Source organism: Bubalus kerabau, chromosome 1, assembly GCF_029407905.1.
Source record: "Bubalus kerabau isolate K-KA32 ecotype Philippines breed swamp buffalo chromosome 1, PCC_UOA_SB_1v2, whole genome shotgun sequence".
In the NCBI taxonomy this organism is placed as follows: domain Eukaryota; kingdom Metazoa; phylum Chordata; class Mammalia; order Artiodactyla; family Bovidae; genus Bubalus; species Bubalus kerabau.
In genome coordinates, this window is record NC_073624.1 from 6,330,391 (window position 1) to 6,354,544 (window position 24,154).

At 47.4% G+C, this 24,154-nt stretch overlaps 2 protein-coding genes across 2 annotated transcripts in view; both read left to right on the forward strand.

Moving 5' to 3' along the window:
- The first annotated feature begins 1,613 nt into the window (after nucleotides 1–1,613).
- LOC129641294 (histone deacetylase complex subunit SAP18-like) lies at nucleotides 1,614–2,375 on the forward strand. Its single transcript, XM_055566017.1, has one exon. It carries the CDS (start codon nucleotides 1,614–1,616, stop codon nucleotides 2,127–2,129), a length of 516 nt encoding a protein of 171 aa, XP_055421992.1. The 3' UTR covers nucleotides 2,130–2,375.
- A 1,074-nt stretch (nucleotides 2,376–3,449) lies between these two features.
- Nucleotides 3,450–24,154, forward strand: part of ARFGAP3 (ADP ribosylation factor GTPase activating protein 3) — a 51,081-nt gene continuing 30,376 nt past the window's right edge. Inside the window, exons 1-5 of the mRNA XM_055566051.1 lie at nucleotides 3,450–3,630; nucleotides 11,905–12,023; nucleotides 19,005–19,077; nucleotides 21,777–21,908; nucleotides 23,485–23,568. Coding sequence (XP_055422026.1) covers nucleotides 3,562–3,630; nucleotides 11,905–12,023; nucleotides 19,005–19,077; nucleotides 21,777–21,908; nucleotides 23,485–23,568 — 477 coding nt within the window. The 5' untranslated portion in view covers nucleotides 3,450–3,561. The remainder of the gene's footprint in view (nucleotides 3,631–11,904; nucleotides 12,024–19,004; nucleotides 19,078–21,776; nucleotides 21,909–23,484; nucleotides 23,569–24,154) is intronic.

Here is a 24,154-nt window from a genome sequence, read left to right on the forward strand (position 1 = left end):
CACAAAGCTGGGAGGGAGCTGGCTGAACCGGGCCTGGACTCCAAAACCTGTTATCTTTGTCCTGACCCGCGGGCGACACTTATCTAGCGGCTCCAACCCACTAAGCCAAAGAGATGCCCTTCTCCAAGCACTTAAACCCTCCAGGTAGTAACGTCAGCCAAAGGGTAGGAAAAAGCCAGCTTCTCTTCTTGTCTGCTTTCATCATATAAGACCAATAAGCATCTTTTGCCTTAGGAGAATTGTTACCTCTCACTGATTTACCCTGACACGGAATAATGAACTGGTTCAAAATCAGGAAGGGAGTACAACAAGGCTGGATATTGTCACTCTGCTTATCCAACTTATCTGCAGAGTTCAGTTCAGTCACTCAGTCGTGTCCAACTCTTTACGACCCCATGCACACCAGGCTTCCCTGTCCGTCACCAACTCCTGGAGCTAGCTCAAACTCATGTCCATAGAGTCGGTGATGTCATCCAACCATTTCATCCTCTGTCCTCCCCTTCTCCTCCTGCCTTCAATCTTTCCCAGGATCAGGGTCTTTTCCAATGAGTCAGTTCTTCGCATCAGGTGGCCAAAGTATTGGAGTTTTAGCTTCAGCATCAGTCCTTCCAATGAATATTCAGGACTGATTTCCTTTAGGATGGACTAGTTTGATCTCCTTGCAGTCCAAGGGACTCTCAAAAGTCTTCTCCAACACCACAGTTCAAAAGCATCAATTCTTCGGCACTCAGCTTTCTTTACATTCCAACTTTCACATCCATACATGACTATACATGCAGAGTCAGTCAGTTCAGTTCAGTCACTTAGTCGTGTCCGACTCTTTGCAACCCTATGAATCACACAGCACGCCAGGCCTCCCTGTCCATCACCAGCTCCTGGAGTTCACTCAGACTCATGTCCATCGAGTCAGTGATGCCATCCAGCCATCTCATCCTCCTGCCCCTAATCCCTCCCAGCATCAGAGTCTTTTCCAATGAGTCAACTCTTCGCATGAGGTGGCCAAAGTACTGGACTTTCAGCTTTAGCATCATTCCTTCCAAAGAAATCCCAGGGCTCATCTCCTTCAGAATGGACTGGTTGGATCTCCTTGCAGTCCAAGGGACTCTCAAGAGTCTTCTCCAATACCACAGTTCAAAAACATCAATTCTTCAGCACTCAGCTTTCTTCACAGTCCAACTCTCACATCCATACATGACCACTGGAAAAACCAGTGATGTACATGCAGAGTACATCATGTGAAATGCAAGGCTGGATAAAGCACAAACTGGAATCAAGATTGCCAGGAGAAATATGAATAACCTCAGATATTCAGATGACACCACCCTTATGGCAGAAAGTGAAGAGGAACTAAAAAGTCTCTTGATGAAAGTGAAGGAGGAGAGTGAAAAAGTTGGCTTAAAACTCAACATTCAGAAAACTATAATCATGGCATCTGGTCCCATCACTTCATGGCAAATAGATTGGGAAAAATGGAAACAGTGACAGACTATTTTCTTGGGCTCCAAAATCACTGAGGATGGTGACTGCAGCCATGAAATTAAAGATGCTTGCTCCTTGGAAGAGAAGCTATGACAAACATAGAGTATTAAAAAGCAGAGACAGGCTTGGTTCTCATGCTCGCTGCTGGGGTCAGAGGTCAGAGTGAGTGTCTCGCAGGCCGGAGAAGAAAGATGGTGGTGCAGTTGGGCATTACCCAGGAGGAAATTAAGAAGGAGCCAGAGAAGCCCATGGATCTGGAGAAGACCTGCCCACTGCTCCTGCGCGTCTTCACCACCAACAACAGCCGCCACCACTGCATGGACGAGTTCTCCCGCAGAAACGTGCCATCCAGCGAGCTGCAGATCTACACTTGGATGGATGCAACCTTGAAAGAATCGACTAGTTTAGTAAAAGTCTACCCAGAAGCCAGAAAAAAAGCCACACACTTCAATTTTGCAATTGTTTTTACAGATCTTAAAAGGCCTGGCTATCGAGTAAAGGAGATTGGCAGCACCATGTCTGGGAGAAAGGGGCCTGATGACTCCACGACCCTGCAGTCACAGAAGTTCCAAATAGGAGACTATCTGGACACAGTGGTCACTCCTCCAAAACGGGCACCACCTCCTTCAGGGCGCATGAGAACGTATTAAATTGTACTTGCTTTTTCTCGAATTTATTTTCCAGTCAGTTATGTAAAATAAACTTTCACTTCTTCCTCCCCTCCTTATTGCCATTAAGCCTTTAAACTCTATAAACAAATTGTAATGCATCTATTTAGGAATTAGATTTGGCTTTGCTATGGTATATTAATAGAAAGTCCAAATATTTCAAGTTCTTCTGTAAAATATGAAAAGTGCTCTTAGCATTCTATGTAAAACTGTATTGTTAAATATATGTTGCAATCATCCTGGGGGGAAAAAAAAAAAAAGAAGAGACATTACTTTCCCAACAAAGGTCTATACAGTCAAAGGTATGGTTTTTCCAATAGTCATGTATGGGTTTGAGAGTTGGACCATAAATAAGGCTGAACGCTGAAGAATTGATGCTTTCGAACTGTGGTGTTGAAGAAGACTCTTGAGAGTCCCTTGGACAGCAAGGAGATCAAACCAGTCAATCCTAAAGGAAATCAACCCTGAATATTCATTAGAAGGACTGAAGCTCCAATACTTTGGCCACCTGATGAGAAGAGTTGACTCATTAGAAAAGACCCTGATGCTGGAAAAGATTGAAGGTAGGAGGAGAAGGGGGCAGCAGAAGATGAGATGGTTGCATGGCATCGCCAACTCAGTGGACATGAGTCTGAGCAAATTCCAGGAAAGCGTGAAGGACAGGGAAGCCTGGCCGTGCTGCAGTCCATGGGGTTGCAAAGAGTCGGACACGACTGAGCTACTGAACAATAACAATAACTGATATACCCAAAGTGAAGTCGCTCAGTCGTGTCCGACTCTTTGCGACCCCATGGACTGTAGCCTGCCAGGCTCCTCTGTCCATGGGATTTTCCAGGCAAGAGTACTGGAAGCAAGAGTACCGGTCAGTTTCGCCACAGGACGCTTCCCATCCAGGCCTCAGCTTTAGCTTGGGGCAAAATAAATAAATATGTTAAAAGGCGACTAGAAAAAAATCCTGCCCTCGGGCATCGGGAGACGGAAGGGAGGCCCTCGCCCTGCAAGTTTTCTCCTTTGCCACTTGGAGTGGCAGGTTCTGCCGCCCGACTGTGGCCGAGGAAGGAGTGCGTCATCCGAGGCGGTGGTGCCTCGGGCAGCCCTGAGCGCCCGCATAAACCTGACCCTGGTCCGCCTGCGACAAGCACCGCCCAGAGACAAAGCCAGGTAGGGGCCTGGAGGCTTGCGAGCTTCCCTGCGCATGCGCGTGCCGCTCCGGGGCGGGGCTTGAGCGAACGGCGCGAGGGGCGCTTGCGCTGCGGCGGTGGGCGGGGCCAGGGCGGGGCCGTCGAGAGGCGGGGTCTGATCTTCCCGGGCAGCCCCGCCCCTCGGTCGGCGTCTACCCTCGGGAGGCTGCAACCGCTGCAGCTCTGCCCTTCCCGGTTGGCGGGGCCAGCTGCGCCCCGGTTCTTGGGTGATCATGGGGGACCCCAGCAAGCAAGACATCCTGACCATCTTCAAGCGCCTCCGCTCGGTGCCCACCAACAAGGTAACGGCCGCCAGGAGTGTTCAGGCTCGCCTGGCATCCCTGCGGGATACCGCGGGCGGCCCCTACGGCGCCAGTGGCCGCGGCCGCGGGGAGGAGGAGCCGGCCCGGCCTGTGTGACACGTCGCACTGTACGGCCGCAAAGGCTGGGCCTGGCCTGGGTCCCGGCGGTGCGCTGCCCTCCCCGCTTCAGCAAGGGAGGGGCGGGGCAGGGGGCGCACGCTTAGGTCCAAGGCTGGACGGACACCTGGGAAGTCCTGGGGGCGGGAGGCGGGAGCATCTGGGGGTCCCAGGGGCGTATGGGGCCTGGGAGCTTACGGGGAGGCAAAGGGGGCTTTGAGGGGGCAGCAGAGTGGACACTTGAGTTCCTGAGAGAATTAGGGGTGAGCTCGGGGACCTGAGAAAGGGCTGGAGGGGAGGGGGGCGTACACGGGGCTCCCGCGATTGGGGGCGGACCCCGCAGGCCACCTGTGACCCAGCCAGGAAGCATGCACCGGGTCAGAAACTCCAGCTGGTAGCTCTGGGCAAGCTGATGCCCCCTCCCCACCTTCGAGCTCACCTCTGAGTCTCCCCAGAGGCTCCAGTTGGAGGCTGGTTGGTGCCGTGTCCTTTGGTGGGGGAGCCTCAATCTCCGTGTCTCATGAAGCTTCTAAGTAGTTGCTGCTAAGTGACTTGGAGCTCTTAACTCTTGCTAAGAAAGCCCAGCACAGACCCTTTCCCTTCCTTCCCTTTGGGTGTCCTTGGAGATTGGGGTTTTCCTTTTTTTCTTCATCTCAGGGGCTGTTTCCCACCCCTATGACTCTTAGCACTTATTGCGACTGGCTAGAGATGGATGACACATCAGGCTAAAGTGATACCTCGGTGAGGATCACAGGTTGGCGTGGAACCTGGCCAGTGCAAAGGGCGGTCATGTCAACATGGACTCTCCCCTCTTCTCCGTGACTGTTCTGCCTGGCCCCCACTGCCACCTCCAGAGTGAACAGCTGTTAAGCAGCATGGTCATGAGACAGGGTGGCACAGAAAGTCCCAGAGTTTTACAACATGTAGATGTCTTTCAGTCCAGGTCGGGGGGAGCCAGTATTTTTACAGCCTAAGAGAAATAGGAAAGGAAGCCATTTATTGGAGGTGATATCTGACGAATGTAAGAAAGACCGGAGGAGAAAGGTTCCAGGAATTCTCCAGTGCCGATTTCTCTGCTGTTTTCTTGATTTTCAAATTTCCGTGAATCTGTTTATAAAGAGTGGTTGCTGTAAACTAGATGAGATAAGGATCTAGAGTTAGCAGAGTAGAAACCATATATTTTTGTCTGCTTTATCTCAGAAACACAACATATGTTCTCATTGACTGAACTCATCAACAGGAAGGTGCCCCTTTTAAATAAGAAGTCAGTGTCTTTATACCAAGAACGCTTTTGAAGGACATGTGTGGGCTTGCCTATAAATTGTTGTCCAGACCCCATGACTTCCTGTCACTTTGGGCAGATTACTTGACCATTTTGTGTGCCTTTTTTCCTCATCTGAAAATGGGGCATGAGCCGGGTCTAATTCAGAGAGTTATTGTGAGGATTAAATAAGAAAATCCGAGAAAAACACTTAGAGTAGTACCTGTATATATTGGCCATCGATACATATCAGCTATTTTTGTTATTATTATTTTAATTATGAACAACACACCTGTAAAAAAATTTATATTCTATAGTAGGGTTAATAAAAGTATTGAGCAAAATTAGTTTGTGGTAGTGTTCCACAGTGTGGTGCTACGTTCCTTGACTAAGACTTTTTATTTATTTGAGTGTTAGTAATAAACAGTGTCAGACTTTATGTTTTTGGGCTCCAAAATCACTGCAGATGGTAACTGCAGCCATGAAATTAAAAGACGCTTACTCCTTGGAAGAAAAGTTATGACCAACCTAGATAGCATATTGAAAAGCAGAGACATTACTTTGCCAACAAATGTCCATCTAGTCAAGGCTATGGTTTTTCCAGTGGTCATGTATGGATGTGAGAGTTGGACTGTGAAGAAAGCTGAGCGCCAAAGAATTGATGCTTTTGAACTGTGGCATGGGAGAAGACTCTTGAGAGTCCCTTGGACTGCAAGGAGATCCAACCCGTCCATTCTAAAGGAGATCAGCCCTGGGTGTTCTTTGGAAGGAATGATGCTAAAGCTGAAACTCCAGTTTCCAATGAGTTGACTCATTGGAAAAGACCCTGATGCTGGGAGGGATTGGGGGCAGGAGGAGAAGGGGACGACAGAGGATGAGATGGCTGGATTGCATCACTGACTCAATGGATGTGAGTCTGAGTGAACTCCAGGAGTTGGTGATGGACAGGAAGGCCTGGTGTGCTGCAATTCATGGGGTCACAAAGAGTCGGACACTACTGAGCGACTGAACTGAACTGAACTGTATAAACCATTGGGCTTCTCTTGTGGCTCAGCTGGTAAAGAATGCGCCTGCAATGCGGGAGACCTGGGTTCAATCCCTGGGTTGGGAAGATCCCCTGGAGAAGGGAAAGGCTACCCACTCCAGCATTCTGGCCTGGAGAATTCCATGGACTGTATAGACCATGGGGTGGCAAACAGAATAAACCATAGGGCTTCCCAGGTGGCGCTAGTGGTAAAGAACTGCCTGCCAAGGCAGAAGACATAAAAGACAAAGTTTCCATCCCTGGGTCAGGAAGATCCCCTGGAGGAGAGCATGGCAACCCACTCCAGTGTTCTTGCCTGGAGAAGCCCATGGACAGAGGAGGCTGGTGGGCTATGGTCCATCGGGTTGCACAGAGTTGAACACAACTGAAGCGACTCAGCATACACACACGCACAATAAACCTTTACCTAAGCAAAGATGGAAACTAGTTATAATGATGTGGAAGAATTAATAAGCATTTTTAAAATGAGAAGGTTAAAAAGAACTCTACAGGAAAGGCACTTAAAAACACTGTGGTTTATTTTTAGAATGCGGCATCCAACTGCTCCCTCTCTGTGTATGGTGAATATTTACTCTGGATCAAAGGTTTACCTCAAAGGGTCAGTTTTCTAGTTTGTGAAATCCTTCCCATCTCAGCTGTTCCTTGATGTTACATTGATTGTTTGAGTTATTCATTCAACAAATACTAGTTAAGCACCTGCAGTGTGCCGGGCACTGCAAAGCACTGAGGATGCGCCGATGGGAAAGGGACAGGTTGCTGCCTTTTTGGAGCTAGTGGTCCTGTGTCTAGAGGACAGATCAAGGGCTGCCTGGTCTGGAGAGAGGCAGCACAGTGAAGGGATGAAGAGTGTGCTCGAGGGCAGACTGCCTGTCTGGGGTCTCATCCCTGGGATACTACTTCCTGGCTATGACCCTTCACTTCATATTTCCTTAGTTTTCTCTAACATGGGGATAAGACTGGCTTTATAAACTTTGCAGGGAACTTGAAACATGCAAAGTGAACATGGAGGGCTCTTGTTGGAAAAGTATTAAGAATTTCAAGATGGCACAGCAGAGCATTAACCACTCATGGGCCCTTCTGCGTGCCATGCAGGGCCCCATGTGAGTGAATGCATGGATTACACACATGCCCAGAAGCTGGCCCTGATGGGGATAAGAAAAGTGCCTTCTTATACAGTTGTTAGAAAGATTCCGTTGACCAGCAACAATGCCTGGCATGGAACATATTAGCTGTGATTTCTATAGTAATTATTATTCTCACACAAGGCAAAACAAACTGCTAGTCCAAAATTAGTTTTATTACCATGAAAGCTGATATTTTGTTTAGAAAACCATATCTCCACTTTGGTTTGTTACTGTTGTTCAGTCGCTAAGTCATGTCCAACTCTTTGTGACCCCATGGATTGCAGCACTCCAGGCTTCCCTGTCCTCCACCATCTCCCAGAGTTTGCTCAAATTCATGTCCTTTGAGTCAGTAGTGCCATTCAACTGTCCATCCTGTCGTCCCCTTCTCCTCCTGCCTTCAATCTTTCCCAGAATCAGGGTCTTTTCCAATGCGTTGGCTCTTTGCATTAGGTGGCCAAAGTATTGGAGCTTCAGCTTCAGCACCAAGTCGTTCCAATGAAAATTCAGGGTTGATTTCCTTTAGGATTGACCGGTCTGATCTCCTTGCTGTCCAAAGGACTCTCAAGAGTTTTCTCCAAGACCACAATTCAAAAGCATCGATTCTTTGGCATTTTGGTTTACAGTTGCATATCAAAGCACAGTAGAGTCCCCGTTTCAGCAGGAGAACCAAGGCAGCACTTGTGAGAGCCAGGCTGGGATTTCTAGCTGTCCTCTGACTTCAGCCTCCATAGGTCACAGTCTTGGCTCAGGAGCTCTTCGACCACCTGTGTTTGCATTTGGTCCGTGCTTTGTATCAGGCTCAACGCTCAGAGCTCAGCTCAAGCGAGCAAGGCCCCAGCCCTCATGGAGCTACATTCTTAGTTGGTAGGTCAGGAAGATGCTGAGGCCGCTTGTTAGAAGCCCTGATGCTGTCTTTTCACAGCCAGCCTTGCAACTACCTCGGGAGTGATTCTCGGACTTGCCTGCTCTGGGCTGTGTGCTCCCAGCCTCTGGGTCATCTCCCTGCACAGGGCCATTTCCCGCATAGGCTTTTGCCACTTACTGCCCTTTTAGACTCTATTCTTGATGTCCCAAATGCCACTTGTACCCTGTCTAGAAAACTTTGCATCCTATCCTTGCTTTCTGAGGTTCAGCATTATAACTAGTGTTGTCTTCCCTGCTAGGACTCCTAGACTGCTGTGAGTTCCACAGGCCACCTTTGTACATCACTCCATGTGTGCCAGGGGCTTCCCGATAGTGGCAGCTGTTGGCTGAGTGAATGAGGAATTACAGTGGTCTCTTGCAGGGGGATGGCACCTTTGGCAGAGTCGGTCCCACTGTGTGGCAGCCCACTAGAGGGGATTCCTTACTCTAATGGCCATTACCCCGGGGCATCTTCATTTTCATGTCCTGGGTGGTCCTGCTGCTGCTAAGTCGCTTCAGTTGTGTCTGACTCTGTGCAACCCCATAGACGGCAGCCCACCAGGCTCCCCCGTCCCTGGGATTCTCCAGGCAAGAACACTGGAGTGGGTTGCCATTTCCTTCTCCAATGCATGAAAGTGAAAAGTGAAAGTGAAGTTGCTCAGTCGTGTCCGACTCTTTGCAACCCCATGGACTGCAGCCTACCAGGCTCCTCCGTCCGTGGGATTTTCTAGGCAAAAGTACTGGAGTGGGGTGCCATTGCCTTCTCCATGGGTGGTCCTAGTGGTAAGGAATCTGCCTGCCAACGCTGGAGACACAGGAGACTTGAGTTTGATCCTTGGGTCGGGAAGATCCCCTGAAGGAGGGCCTGGCAGCCTACTCTGGTATTCCTGCCTGGAGAATCTCCATGGATGGAAGAGCCTGGCGGGCTCCAGTCCATGGGATTGCAAAGAATCAGACAGGACTGAAGCAGCTTAACGTGCATGCGTTTCTCCTACATTAGTGGCCTGTTGGGGGGAAGGGGAGGGACTCAGCAAGTGTTTGTGGGATCAGTGCCACCATCCATTTCTTAATACCTCAGGCTCTGCCATGGCGTCTGGCATACAGCAGGCAACCAACAAACACCGAAGTGAATGACCGGTGTCTCTCATGTCAACTGTCACCCCTCCACCACTATTCCCATAGGCTTCATGTGAACCTGTCACCCTGAAGGGCTTTGGAAAATCCACGTGTGTTTTCACGCATGTATTGCCCTCGAGAGGCCAGAAGCCAGATCTCTCTTCATGGTTAAAGTTGGAACAACCTTCACAGAGGGGGCTCTGCCTGACAAGCATATCTGAAATTTGGGAGCTTTTAAAAAAACCTCCTATTCATGGAGTTTTTACTGTTCTGTTGTTCTGGTTTTAATTCATTACAAATATTAATTCCATGACAAGCACTGTGTATTTTAGAATACTCTTATGTCTCATTATTAGATGAAGAATGTTTGACTGCAGTCAGTGTTGAGAGGGCTGGCGATAATTTTTGAGCTGGTGCTATTTTTTACAAATTGTTCATTTGATTAATATATTTACTGAATGCTCAGTGTGGGTACATCACTATTTTTCAGGCTCAGTGGGAGATAAAAAAATACACAGAAAACATTGATTGAGCTCTCACCATTCTGGGCTGTGTGCTGATGAGGGAGGAGGGGTCCCCAGGACCCTGTAGGAGTGCCAGGCACCCTCTGTGCAGGAGGGGGCATGCTCCGTGGGCGTGAGCTGTGTGTCTGTTATAAAAGTGGCCTGCAGAGAGTGGAGGGGGCAGAGGTGGTGAAGGACACAGCGTTCCATGCAGCGATAGGTCTCCATATCAGTATCCACTGCAGAACTCAGCATCTTAAAACAACAATCACAACTCGTCTCACACAGCTTTTGAAGGCCAGGAATCTGCGGAGAGAGGGCGCTCAGCTGGTGAAAATATGGGTTTCTTTTTTTCTTTCCTGGAAAACAATTCTATTATTAGTGGAATTCTTAACAGTCCTGTTGTTGCGACTCTAATTAATCAGTAGTGTTAATTTCCATGACAAGCACTGTGTCTGTGCTCCTGTTATCAGATGAAGAATGTTGACTTGCGTCATCGTTGATGCTGGCAGGTTCAGGGCCTCTCACGAGGCCACAGCCACTGAAGGCTGGGGCCTCTACTCGAAGCTCACCCACACGGAGGTCAGCCGGCCTCCGCTTCCCACTGGCTGGCTGTTGGACTGAAGGCCTCGGTTCCTCCCCACGTGGGTCTCTCCACTAGGCTGCCCAGTGACCTCTGGACATGGCAGCTGCTGTCCTCCAGAGCCAGGGATCCAGGGAAGAGGGAGCCGGAGAGAGAAAGGAAGCCGCAGGGCCTTTTAGGACCGCACCCGGAAATGACGCAGCAGCACATCTGCCGTATCATTGGTCACACAAGTCTCCTGGGCAGAGTGAGGCTGGAGATCACATGAGGGTTTAGGACCAGGATTTGGGATTCCCTGGTGGCTCAGACGGTAAAGCATCTGACAAAGCATCTGCCCGCAATGCGAGAGATCTGGGTTCGATCCCTGGGTCAGAAAGATCCCCTGGAGAAGTGAAGTGAAATCAAAGTCGCTCAGTCGTGTCTGACTGACTTTGCGATCCCATGAACTATATGGTCCATGGAATTCTCTAATCCAGAATACTGGAGTGAGTAGCCTTTCCCTTCTCCAGGGGATCTTCCCAACCCAGGGATCGAACCTAGGTCTCCCACATTGCAAATGGATTCTTTACCAGCTGAGCCACAAGGGAAGCCCCGCCCTGGAGAAGGAAATGGCAACCCACTCCAGCACTCTTGCCTAGAAAATTCCATGGATGGAGGAGGCCTGGTGGACTCCAGTCCATAGGGTTGCAAAGAGTTGGACACAACTGAGTGACTTCACTTCAGTTAGGACCAGGAGGGCAGGATCCCAGGGGCATCTTGGAGTCTGGCTACCACGCTCTTGGCCTCCTCTGGCTGAGGAGAAAAGAAACATGCGTGAACGCCTGCCATCTGGTGGAGAGCAAGGGACCGTAAGGCGTTGGGCGTTTCCCCAGGATGTTCCTGTCTAGTGTTTGTTCATGTGATGGGGCAGGAGCCCTGTTGATGCTTCATGCATGTGTCATATTTGAGATGATAAACATATCTGAATTCACTACACATACTGCCGAGTGTTATAATAACCTGTATGTGTGTGCTTCAACTCTTTGTGACCCAATGGACCATAGTCCACCAGGCTCCTCTGTCCATGGGATTTTCCCAGCAAGAAATACCGGAGTGGGTTGCCATTTCCTCCTCCAGGGAATCTTCCCGACCCAGAGGTGGAATTCGTGTCTCCTGCATCTCCCACCCTACAGGCGAATGCTTTACCGCTGAGCCACCAGGGACGTGTTATAATAGATACACGGTAATATGTAATTTATTATGTAATTAATGCATTGTATTAATATTTATATTTATATATAATATGTGTAATATAATAATATCATAAATGAAGTAGAAATTTGAGCCTTTTTTAAAAAATCGAGGTGAGATATTTTCTAATAGCCAGTTCGTTTATTTATTTGTTTTTGGCTGTACCGCACTGCTTGTGGGGTCTTAGTTCCCTGACCAGGGCTTGAACCCAGGCCCCAGCAGTGAAAGCGCTGAGTCCTTTATCACTGCACCACCAGGGAATTCCCTCTAATAATCAGTTTAAATTGTGAGGCTTAAGCAGTTTTCAAGCCAAATCCTGTTATCGTCCTATGGGATGGCTGATCTGGCGAATAAGAATCAATTGGTGACTGAGTGTTGAACTTTTCTTTCAGGTGTGTTTTGACTGTGGTGCCAAGAACCCCAGCTGGGCCAGCATCACCTACGGGGTATTCCTGTGCATCGACTGCTCGGGGGGCCACCGGTCCCTGGGCGTCCACCTGAGTTTCATCCGGTAAGGGGGCCTCTCTCCTGGGGGCGGGGGTGAGTACAACGTTCCATGGGCCTCTCTCCCCTTTTCCTTTATGTTTGCTTTGCCATCAAGTAACAAGAGAGGTAGATTGAGTCATGGAGATTTAAGTCTATGGGTAACTGAGTAAACTGGGAAAATGAGTAATTTTCTATTCAGTTGCTGTCTGTAGAGCCTGGCCCAAGAGCCGAGGCAGTGGTGTTGAAGACACAGTCAGAGTCTAGGGTCTGAGGCAGGGTCTCAGGGTCTAGGGTCCTTTTCCTTTGTTGCTGTTGTTCAGTCGCTTAGTCATGTCCAACTCTGCGACCCCACGGACTGCAGCACACCAGGCCTCCCTGTCCTTCACCATCTCCTGGAGTTTGCTCAAGCTCATGTCCATCGAGTCGGTGATGCCATCCAACCATCTCATCCTCTGTCGCCCCCCTTTCCTTTTTTGTCTTCTGATAATGAGCAGCACATGGGAGTCTTGCTCTGACCCTTCCTGGGAGAAGGGGGGTTCTGTCTGTCCATCACTTCTTCAGCCTTAGTTACTTAAGTCAGGGGGACCCTCGGAGCTGGGTTTCGCCTCAAGTGTAATCCGACAGCTCAGCCTCCCAAGGACATTAATAGAGCTGGAGGGAATGATTTTTGTATGAAAGATGTGTGCAGTGTGAAGCCTTTTTTCTTAACCTCAGATGTGTGTTGCCTGGGCTCCTCTGGCGAGTACCTGTCTCTACTCTGACCCTCTATGGGGCCTTTGTGGGTACTAAAGATACCCCACATTCCAGTGGGAGGCTGGATGTGCCCTTCTGTGAAGTTAAATACATTCAGATAAGGATCCCCAGGCAGGCTCCGGGCTTGGAAGCCAAGCAGGGCATGCTCTCGAGTAGTCCTTGCCTCTGCAGGGCACCCCTGTGGCTGAGATCTCCCCGTGGCTGGCCTCCCCCAGTCAGTTCACCTGTTCCCTGCCTGTTATGACTTTAGGAATACACTGATCCTATAACATGATTACCACAAAGAGTATTTGTTCCCATGGACTAACCTATTAATATTATAATTTTCTACTGTATTAACCTAAAAAGCTTTCTTTATGTGCTCTCATGAATTCTTTTTCTCAGAAATCAGTTTATAAGAGCTGCTGCTGCTGCTGCTGCTACATCACTTCAGTCGTGTCCGACCCTGTGTGACCCCATAGACAGCAGCCCACCAGGCTCCCCCGTCCCTGGGATTCTCCAGGGAAGAACACTGGAGTGGGTTGCCATTGCATTCTCCAATGCATGAGAGTGAAAAGTGAAAGTGAAGTCACTCAGTCAAGTCCGACTCTTCGCGACCCCATGGACTGCAGCCTACCAGGCTCCTCCGTCCATGGGAGCAGAACGCATTAATTATTATAGCCATTTAACTCCATAGGCAATGATTTAGGGAAGGGAATTCTCTTGTGTGTTCTTACTACTTTCAGAGCATCTATCAGTTTCCCGTCTTGTCTTTTCTTTTTCCTTAGATGCAGGATATTTTTAACACACTCTCTGGTCCTCATATCTTTTTTAAATGTGGAGGGATGTGGTTGCCAGGGCAAGTTTATCTGCGTGTACTTTTCCCCCCAGGTCGATTGTCACCAGGTAACACATGGTGACCTACTCTGCCCAGAGCTCGAGATGCCCAGACTCTGTGTGCAATTGGCTGTCTTCCTCTCTGCTCGGCCCCGCCCACCGGAGCAGGCCCTCCCTTTTCCCCACCACACAGCAGCCTGCCAGTTTAAACCCTCCCAGGAAACGAGGTGGCTTTCTGACGTGTCCCCAGCTGAGGGAAGGGCTGACTGGGAGCCCGACTAGACTGGGCAGCAGGGTCTCTTTGGGCTGCTGCAGGTTTAATTGCCACCCTTGGAAAAGTTAGATAAATATAACCGGGTGAATCACAATGCTTGTACATGATTCAAAAACAGCCATTAAGGAAAAAAAAAATCTCTGTATGTATAACTGAGGGCAGCAGTTGAGGATTTGAGCAGGAGAAAGTCAAGGATGATAAGGGTATTTAAGGATTTTTTTTTCAGAGGTAGAGGGCTGCTCTTTAAACATTTTTCATTGATTTAAAAAAAAAAAATGACAAACATAGTTCATTGGGAAAAAAGAATCCAAACAGTCCTAGAGTGGGAAGTGAAAGTCCCTCCTCTAGAACTCCCTTCCCTCTTTCTCTCCCTCTGCGAACCAGCCACACATCACATGCGTATGCACACGCACACACACACGCACACACACACACACAGAGTCCCATTTCCTAGGCATGAACATATTAATATTAACAGTTTGGCATGGGTGGAATGTTTATTTAATAAGAGCTGTGTTTTGGGTTTTTTTTAAGTAGAATTTCAAGTCAATACATTTGCAAAGGAAAAAATCATGAACTCTGGCTTTTGCCAAGCAAAAAGGGAAAGGGAGGTTAGGCATCTGCGGAAATGGCCAACTGCTTGGGGAGCCGCCAGCAGAATGGACCTGGTGGCGTGGCCCCGCCCCCTCCCCACCCCCACTCCAGGCCCAGAGCTCTCCCCCCAGGGCCTGTGACACCAAGTCTCCCTGAGCTCCTCTCTGGCTCTGTTTCTTCTCTAGTTCACCATTAAGTGTTTGACAAGCCATGAGAGGTGCAGGGGGTCTCAACCTTACGTCATTGGGCTGGGGCTACAAATACAACGTAAACAGTAAGATGGTCTGTACAGAGCACTGATAGAAAGAGCGTCTCCTTCGGCTTGGAAAATTGGGCAAAGTTTAAACAGAAAGTAGCAGTCGCAGTGAACTTCAAAGGCCTGGTGCGATTTTGATAACGGAGAGACAAGGAGGGCAGCCCTCGGACAGTAAGAAAAAGTCTGGAGGGACTTCCCTGGTGGTCCGGTGGCCAGGACTCTGTGCTCCCAGTGCAGGGGGCCCAGGTTCAACCCCTGGTCCGGGAACTGGATCCCACAGGTCACAGCTAAGAGGCTTCCCTGGTGGCTCGGTGGTAAAGAATCGGCCTGCAATGCAGGAGACATGGGCTCGATCCCAGGGTCAGGAAGATCCTCTGGAGAAGAGAAATGGCAACCCACTGCAGTATTCTTGCCTGGGAAGTCCCATGGACAGGAGAGCCTGACCGGCTGCAGTTCATGGGGTCGCAAGAGTCGGACGTGAGTTAGCGACTAAATCACCACCGCCGCCACTGCAACTAAGACCCGTAGCAGCCAAATAAATAAGCAAAAGAAAATGTGTAAAGATGGGAAAAAAGTGAAATATCTGGTAGCTAGTTTTTAAAGCATAGGAAAATGAAGAGACGTTAGATTCAGAGGGGAAGGTCTCGGTGACCTTGGCAGGGTCTTGATTGACTGCCAGGCTGGGAGCTGAAACTTTATACTCCTGAGGCCCATGAGGGGTGCACTCGGGAGGGGAAGACTGACGTGGGCCTGGGCACAGTGGGCACCCCCGAGGTTCACGAGGCAATGCTGGGTGGACCCTGAGAGTGAGGACGCTGGAGCTTGGCTGCTGGGGGTCTGAATCCTGCTGCCATCCCTTACAAGCTCCAGGTGAGCTCCTTACATCTCTGTGTCTCCATCTCCTTCCCTTGAAAGTGATGACTAGAAGGCTTATACTCTACCTAGGGCTTTGGCAGGAGTGAGCAAATGAACTCACATGGATCCTGGCTCGTGGCAAGCCGCCAGCTTGTTGACAGTGATCAGATCTGAATTATCTGGGTGCTGGCTTAGTGGACGCAAGAGGAGAACCTTTTTATGATGTTAGCTTAGAAAGGCAACACCTCTCGTGACCTTGAATTAGCCCGTCAGGCCAGTTATAAACAAATGGCTGCCTGAAAGCCGTTGCTGGGCTTGTCTGTGAGAGTCTAGATTACTAGTTATGGTGTAATTTACTCCACTTAAAATTTTTGATTCCATGATAACTTTGTCATGTTTATTTGTGAGATTCGTTCTGATTTCATAAGTTTCTGAAATCCATTTAAATGCTCTACTTACAAAAAAAAAAAGAATACTGGCTACAGCAGCCATGAGTGAAGGTAATTCATGCAGTTTTTAAGGCAGTTATGTTGACATATGAGGATTACAGAAGTTGTGGGAAACCTGTTTTTTCACTGACCTGATTTGTTAACAGAAGCTGTTTTGTTAAAGTGACACTAATTCTCCAACTTCTCTTGCTTTCCTTGCTTTACTTTTTATTAGCACTGTCATGGACTCTTGTCTTTTCCACTTCTCTTAATCTAAATTAAAGGTGAGATACAGCCTACAGGGAGTCACCTCCTCCTATAGCCATGGGAACCGACAAGCAGTTCGAGCGGCCTCTTAAGGTTGACTATATTCAGAGTCCAGTACTATCAACCTTTTATTTTGAAATTCCAATGTTAGCAGAGAAAATCTCTGTCAGGTCAGTTTAAACACAATCAATTCTTTCTTTTATTTCTAAGAAATATAGAAATATTTGGCTTGAGGACTTCCCTGGTGGTTCAGTGGTTAAAACTCCTAGTTTCCAGTGTAAGGGGTGTGGGTTTGATTCCTGGTCCAGGAACTAAGATCCCACATGCTATGAGGTGCAACAAAAAATAGATAAATAAAATACAAACACCTTTGTATAAAAAAAATGAAATACTTGGTGTTTTTTTTTTAAAGATAGTTTACGATTAAAAGTTGTGAGGCAGGTTAGCAAATCTGAGTACTTACAGTCTTAATTTTAGGACTTTAAAAAATATTTAAAGTGAGGTACCTATTTTGTGCCTGTGCTAGGAGTTGAGAGAAAAATATGGGGTGTTCCTGTCCTCTGGAGCTTGCTGCTTAGAACAGTGTGACAGAGTCACCACAGTGATGATGGCGGTGCTGGTGGTGCTGGTGGTGATGGTGGTGATGGTGATGGTGGTGATGGTGATGATGGTGGTGCTGGTGGTGCTGGTGGTGATGGTGGTGATGATGCTGGTGATGGTGGTGATGATGGTGGTGCTGGTGGTGGTGATGGTGATGATGCTGGTGATGGTGATGATGGTGGTGCTGGTGGTGCTGGTGGTGATGATGCTGGTGATGGTGATGATGGTGGTGATGATGCTGGTGATGGTGGTGGTGGTGATGGTGATGATGGTGGTGCTGGTGGTGATGGTGGTGATGATGCTGGTGATGGTGATGATGGTGGTGCTGGTGGTGATGGTGGTGGTGATGGTGTTCGTGATGCTGGTGGTGATGGTGGTGATGATGGTTATGATGGTGGTGATGGTGGTGGTGCTGGTGATGATGGTGGTGGTGATGGTGATGATGGTGGTGCTGGTGGTGGTGATGATGGTGGTGATGGTGGTGATGCTGGTGGTGATGATGATGGTGATGATGGTGGTGCTGGTGGTGATGGTGATGATGGTGGTGATGATGGTGATGATGGTGGTGATGATGGTGGTGATGATGATGATGGTGATGATGGTGGTGCTGGTGGTGATGGTGGTGCTGGTGGTGATGATGGTGGTGATGATGGTGGTGCTGGTGGTGATGCTGGTGGTGCTGGTGGTGATGATGGTGGTGATGGTGGTGGTGCTGGTGGTGATGGTGATGATGGTGGTGATTATGGTGATGATGGTGGTGATGATGATGCTGGTGGTGATGGTGATGCTGGTGGTGATGGTGCTGGTGGTGATGCTGGTGACAGCGATGCTGTGACTATATTGATGGTGGTATGAGAATTTTACCATATGGTATTGACCGTGAGCCAGCACCTTTCCAATATTAGCTTATTTAATTTCTATAAGAGTGAAATAGATACTACTATAATTATCCCTACTGTACAGATGAGGAAAGTAAGATGCAGAGGTTGAGTGATTTCCCCAAGGCCATGCAGCTTGTAATGACAGAGTAGAGATTTGCACTTTAAAGCTCCCTCCAGAGGTTGTGCTGTTGACTGCCACCTTGCGTCCCAGGAGGTGGGGATGGCACCTAACTCAACCTGGGGGAATTCATGAAAATGTGGTGACTAAGCAAGATGTTTCAGAGAAAGAATTTCAGAACAATATACATAATTTAATCACCTTGCTTGGTATTCAGATTCCAAAGAAAGATTTTTTTGTCTTTATAAGAAATCTGTTTCTTATAAAGTAGGGTTTAATTTTTTACTTTTCATATGTTACCATGAAGTCAGTTTGTCCTATGCATATTTAATAATAATATGTATTAGTATTAATCTTAAGGTAGCTATTGGCTTCAAAATAACGTCCTAATATTTACAAAAGTTAAATGATACCAATAGGCAGAGAAATAAGAGAAACAGGAAAGGCAGCATAAAAGGATATTTTCTGATGAATATGGAGCTTCTTTTCTTTTTACCTTGCCCATTTAGTAAAGGATGGAGGTTCAACCTGTACCCATTTCAAAATGCCCACGTTCCTTACCAGTTAGTGCGGGAAAAGCTGGTGTTGAATGTAGGGACGGCCTTGTGTTTTGCTCATGTCTATGGATTCAGTAGGAAGATTTCTCATATTGTCTACAGTGATCACTTGGTAAATTCTTACAGTTAGGGCCTATAGTTCCTGCTTTTGCCTTGCTCTTAGATTATAAACACGTCGGGTACAAGGTATGGTGGTGATAGGAGGCACACAGTTTTCGCTTCAGCAACATTAAATCCTGGGTTTTCTCCCCGCCCTGATGGTCGTGATGTTGAGTGGGTCCCTTCTACTTGACAAGACTGTGAGCATTCTCCAGGCTGCTGTTAAGGGTCAAACTGGACAAATCAATAGCTGACCTGGAAAAACTCCAAATAGTACATCGCTTTTCGGAGCCTTGGCTTCTAGGAAGGGTGAGAGGGTCCAGGAGCAGCTTGTACCGACTGTCATTCACCCGGGAGCCCCAGCATCCCAGAAGCATGTGTCACTGTTAACGGAAACTTAGGCTTCTTCAGGATCCTGCAGATTGAGGAAATCTTATCCTCAAGAGTCAAGTGGCTTGATTCTGGGGACGAACAGTATTAACATTTCAAAATATTTTTTTCCATTTAGATCTACAGAGTTGGATTCTAACTGGTCTTGGTTTCAGTTGCGATGCATGCAAGTTGGAGGAAATGCTAATGCAGTAAGTTCATCTTAGATTTCTCATTTTCTTCTTGTACACATATGTGTTGCGCTCGTGAAGAAGTCCAGCATTTGCATGTAAGAGTTCAGGAGGCTCTGCTCGGTGGGAAGACATGGTGGGCTTATGAGCTGGATGACCCAGATGGCTTGTTTATCCAGAAATCTATTAGAAACCTGTGAAACAAGAAGCCCTGGGCTAGGATACAATGATGGACAAGATGACTGAGACTCCTCCCTTACCAGCAGAGACAGAGAGCAAGTAAAGAATAACCAAGAAAGTAACAGGTGGTAGTGCTTTGAAGAAAAAGAAAACAGGAGTGATGATGTAGAGGAACTGGGAGGCTTCTTTGTGATAATACAGTTTTTTAATATCTGAGGGTTCTTTTGTACTCGGATGTACTGCTTTGAGGTTCTTTTATCTCAATTTTATTTATTAAATCTACAAATTAAAAAAAGCCATTTTCCAAATCTTCAAATATAGTACGTAAATATCATGTGTCAATTTATAAACTTCTTAATTTCTCTGTAAAAGTAGCTTTTGAAGTGTTCAATTAACTTATAATAAAAGAGCAAATTTCCTTAACCCCATTTACAAATCTAGCTAAGGATCCTCAACCATTTTAAATTTCATTTACAAATTCAATATATCTGATTTCTAAAACACTAAACTGGCAGCCTTACAAATCTAGCCAGCAAAATCTCCCTTTATATAAAATACCATTATATGCTTATAGCGGTATGCCAAAATGATATAGGTTGAGTAAGTAGAACTCCCTGAGACATACCATTATATGTTCGAAGTATTAGAAATCAATAAATACAAATAAATGTATATACATTTTTTTTTAGAAAGGGACTTCCCTGGTGGTCCAGTGGCTAAGACTCCTTGCTCCTAATACTGGGGGTCCCAGGTTTGATCATGGGTCCGGGAACTAGATCCCACATGCCCCAGTGAAGCTCCCGTGTGCGGCAGCTAAGACCTGGTGAAGCCAAGTAAATAAATAAAAATAAATGCTCAAAGTATTAGAAATCAAATTGGTATCCATTTCAAGTACAATATATTGCTCTTCAATTAAATATTCAAAATTAAAATAGTAAATCTAAAAGAATAATTTTCAAAATACTGGTTTCCTTTGGATCAGTATCTCAGACTTTTTCTTAATTAATGTTCCCTAAGCAGAAAAACGGAGAAGGCAATGGCACCCCACTCCAGTACTCTTGCCTGGAAAATCCCATGGATGGAGGAGCCTGGTAGGCTGCAGTCCATGGGGTCGCAAAGAGTCGGACATGACTGAAGCGACTTAGCAGCAGCAGCAAGCAGAAAAATGAAATTTAAATTCATCAGTTAGCTTGTTTTAAATTTAAATTGGATTTAGTTTTCCCTAGTGAGAGAAATTAAATACCAAGGACTATGATTTTTGACAGGTAGGGGTGATCTTTGGAAGGCTAAAAAGTATGGTAATAACTAAGTTGGGTTTTTTTTTCAGTTTCCAAGAAACGTTCCCCTGTTGAGAATGTAAGCCTTCAGTATTTCAAGCATGTGATTAGAAAACCATGCCCATGTTCATTATGTCCACAAACTTGTTCTTCACGTTAATACTGTGGATTTGATAGTCTCTGTCCTTATTTCTTTCTTCGTAAGGATGTAGGGTCCCTACCCAGCTCGAGAGAGCAGTTTCCTGTCTCAGCCAGCTGATGTGGGGGAGTGGAGGGGGCAGGTCAGTCGGTGGTCGCTAAGCTCAAGCAGAAGCTTGGGTGTGAATGCCAGCTCTGCGCCTTGCTCGTCTGTGTGACGCTGGGCAGCTTGTTGGACCTCTCTGCTTCTGGCTCGTCTGTAAACAGCATGTGTCTGAGAGTGTGACCATGAGGGTTTGATGCGATGGTATCCACCAAGAACTTAGACAGGACCCGGTACGTGTGGGTGCCCAGTGCCATTATTTGTCCCGTTGAATTCACAAAAGGATCACTCACACAGGCTTTTAAAACACCTGCTTTAATTAAGCTGTGAATGCTGTAATTCACGTCTGTACAGAGATCCTTCAGAGGTGCTGCAAGCAGAGTCCTCTAACTGTCCAAGTACCTGCTTCAGCACCTTGTCTGTGCTGTGGTCTCCACCGATGAGGAAATGGTGCTCAACAAGGAGAGGGTTAGCTTGGCTCTTACTTAAGTGGTTTATCAGACATTCCAACTTTGGTGGCCCCCGTGGTTAGGATTCCGAGTGCTTCCCGCTATGGCCCAGGTTCAGTCCCTGGTTGGGGAACTGAGATCCTGCAAGCCACACGGCAGAGCCTAAACACATAAATAAATCATCTCATATAGATGCAAAGAAAAGAAAGTTCCAACTTAGTAGGGCTCTAAGCTAAGGTCGATTGCTCAAGTTAGACGCAGTCCTTAGTTGAAAGGGTGCGCTCAGATAACGTTCAGAGCGATGGAGACGCTCCAGTGGAGCAGCGAGGGCCCAGTTATTTCATTCTGTGAGGCACGTCTCGTGTCTACTTTTCCCAGAATATTAATGTTACGTCTGTGGAAGGTATTACTCCTTCTACAAGGAAAAATTTTATAAAAATCTTTCACGGTTTAAACTATTTTGGATTTCACTAGTATTTTCAAAAAGGCCCCTCATGGCGTGCAGTAATGGTTTTGGTCACCCCGGTGGATTTAGCGCAGCCCTGCCGTTAACCCGAGCCCTTTCCTCCGCAGTCTTCCTTTTTCCATCAGCACGGGTGTGACACGAATGACACCAACGCCAAGTACAGCAGCCGTGCGGCCCAGCTGTACCGGGAGCGGATCAAGCGCCTGGCCGCCCAGGCCGCCCGGAAGCACGGCACTGACGTAAGCGCGGGGGCGGGCCTCCAGCCTGCGAACGTTCGTTTCAACAGAAAAGTCCCTGATACCCCAAACCGTAGCACTTCCTGGCCAGATTCTCTTACAAGGAAGCAGCGTGGAGCGGGTTGTCATTATTCACCGTCCTGCTCAAAAACGTTGCCGTGAACACTACACAACCGTCCTGCAGCATCACTTTTATTTGTCAGCTGATCAACACTGCCCTCGTTTTACACGCTTTTTGTTGAAAGACACCTCTTTCAGGGAATTCCCTGGCTTTCGATTGTTCTTTATATCTATTTCTAATTATAAAAATGTGCCAATAGACTTAGGGAGAAAATAATCCATAAAGTGAAAAGTTGAAAGCTTTTTAACATTATAAGAATTATATGTTCAAGGTATAACAAATATTTATAAAAAAGAGCTAGCCGTATCATATGACCTAACATTTTTATATTATGACTAAATATACATGTTCATTATCTTCCCTTCCATCATGCCCCCTTTCCAGTATTTCCTAGCTCTAATAATTGGCATCATCATCATCTGCCAGGTTGCCTAAGTCAGAAATGTGGGCATCATTCTTAATTATTATCACTTTGTCGGGCTTCCCTTGTGGCTCAGCTGGTAAAGAATCCTCCCATGGTTTGATCCCTGGGTTGGGAAGATCCTCTGGAGAAGGGAAAGGCCACCCACTCCAGTATTCTGGCCTGGAGAATTCCGTGGACTGTATAGGCCAGGGGGTCGCAAAGAGTCAGATACGCCTGAGCAACTTTCACTTCACTTCCATTAGTTGAGACTTCACCTTCCATTGCAGGGGAGGGCGTGGGTTCAATCCCTGGTTGGGGAGTTAAGATCCCACATCCCTTGACCAAAACATGAAACAGAAGCAATATTGTAATCAGACTAAAGAAAGACTTTAAAAATGGTCCACATTAAAAAAAACATTCTTAAAAAAATGAAGATACCTTCTTCAGTGGATATTGTTGACGCATTGACTCTGAGCCCGTGGCCAAGGGCACTGTGGCTTGAGCTGAGTGAAGCTCATCTAACTGCGTCTCTGTGCTTAGTTACACGAGGTGGCACTTAGCACTGAGATCGGGGCCGTCGTAAATGACATACGCTAACGCAAAGCACAAAAGCGTGTCCGTCAATAGACCGTGAAAAGCACCTGTGCTTGCAGCCGGAGCTGAAACAGGGGCCGGAGCATCACACCGTGCCTGACACATTCTCTGCATTTCTGCACGTGTTCAGGCAGGGTGGCAGATCTAGGGTCACAAGTTAATTGCAGAGTAGGCGAATTCACAAATGTGGAATCCACAAAGCATGGAACGTGCGCCTAGACGTGAAGTCCTTGATCTTCCCCTTTCAGAAATGGCTTGGGGAACTGCCTTTTGTCTTCCACAGGGCTTGGCAGCACAAGTTACTAGATCAATGCATTGCTAAAATGTGCTCAGGAGCCCTGACTTCATAATACTGGAAAGTACGGATCTTTAGCGACAGGCCTCTGGAAAGGGAGGGAACTGTATTAAATAAACCCTCGAAAGCAGCTGAAGCGCTGAGCAGTGCGTGTGTTCTGTTCCAGCTCTGGCTTGATAGCTGTGTGGTCCCGCCTTCGTCCCCGCCACCGAAGGAGGAAGATTTTTTTGCCTCTCATGCTTCTCCTGAGGTATGTGTTATGCTTTACATAGTTTTAAAGTGTGCTCCTCTGACATAAATTTTAAAGGGCACGTATTTAAAGTGTTTCAGTTAGGACAGCGTCTAAGCTGCTGTAACCAACAGCCCTGAGACAGTCACTTACGGGAGAAATAAATTTCCCAGCAGTAGTTCAGGGTCATCCAGGGCTGCTCATCTCATTGTGTGGCTTCGCTCCAGTCCATGACCTTTCCCGGCCAGTGGGAGGAGGACAGACATCCACATCCAGGGAAGCAGTGCCCCAGCCTTTTACAGTCTATAGAGGTAGCATTGCTTCTGCTCACATCCTGCCGTCTAGAATTCAGTCCCACGCCCTGTACCCAGCTTCCTGGGAGGCAGAGGAGGTCTTACCAGGGGCCTGCCCAGTGCATTTCAGAGCTTTGCAATTGACAAAGAACAAAGACAGTTTGAGGAACCTCCCTGGCTGTCCAGTGGTTATAACTCTGCGCTTCCCATGGGGGGAGTGCAAGTTTGATCCCTGGTCAAGAAACTAAGATCCCACAAGCTGCACGGTGTAACCGAAAGAAAGAATGAAGACATTTGTTTAAACCCAGATTTGA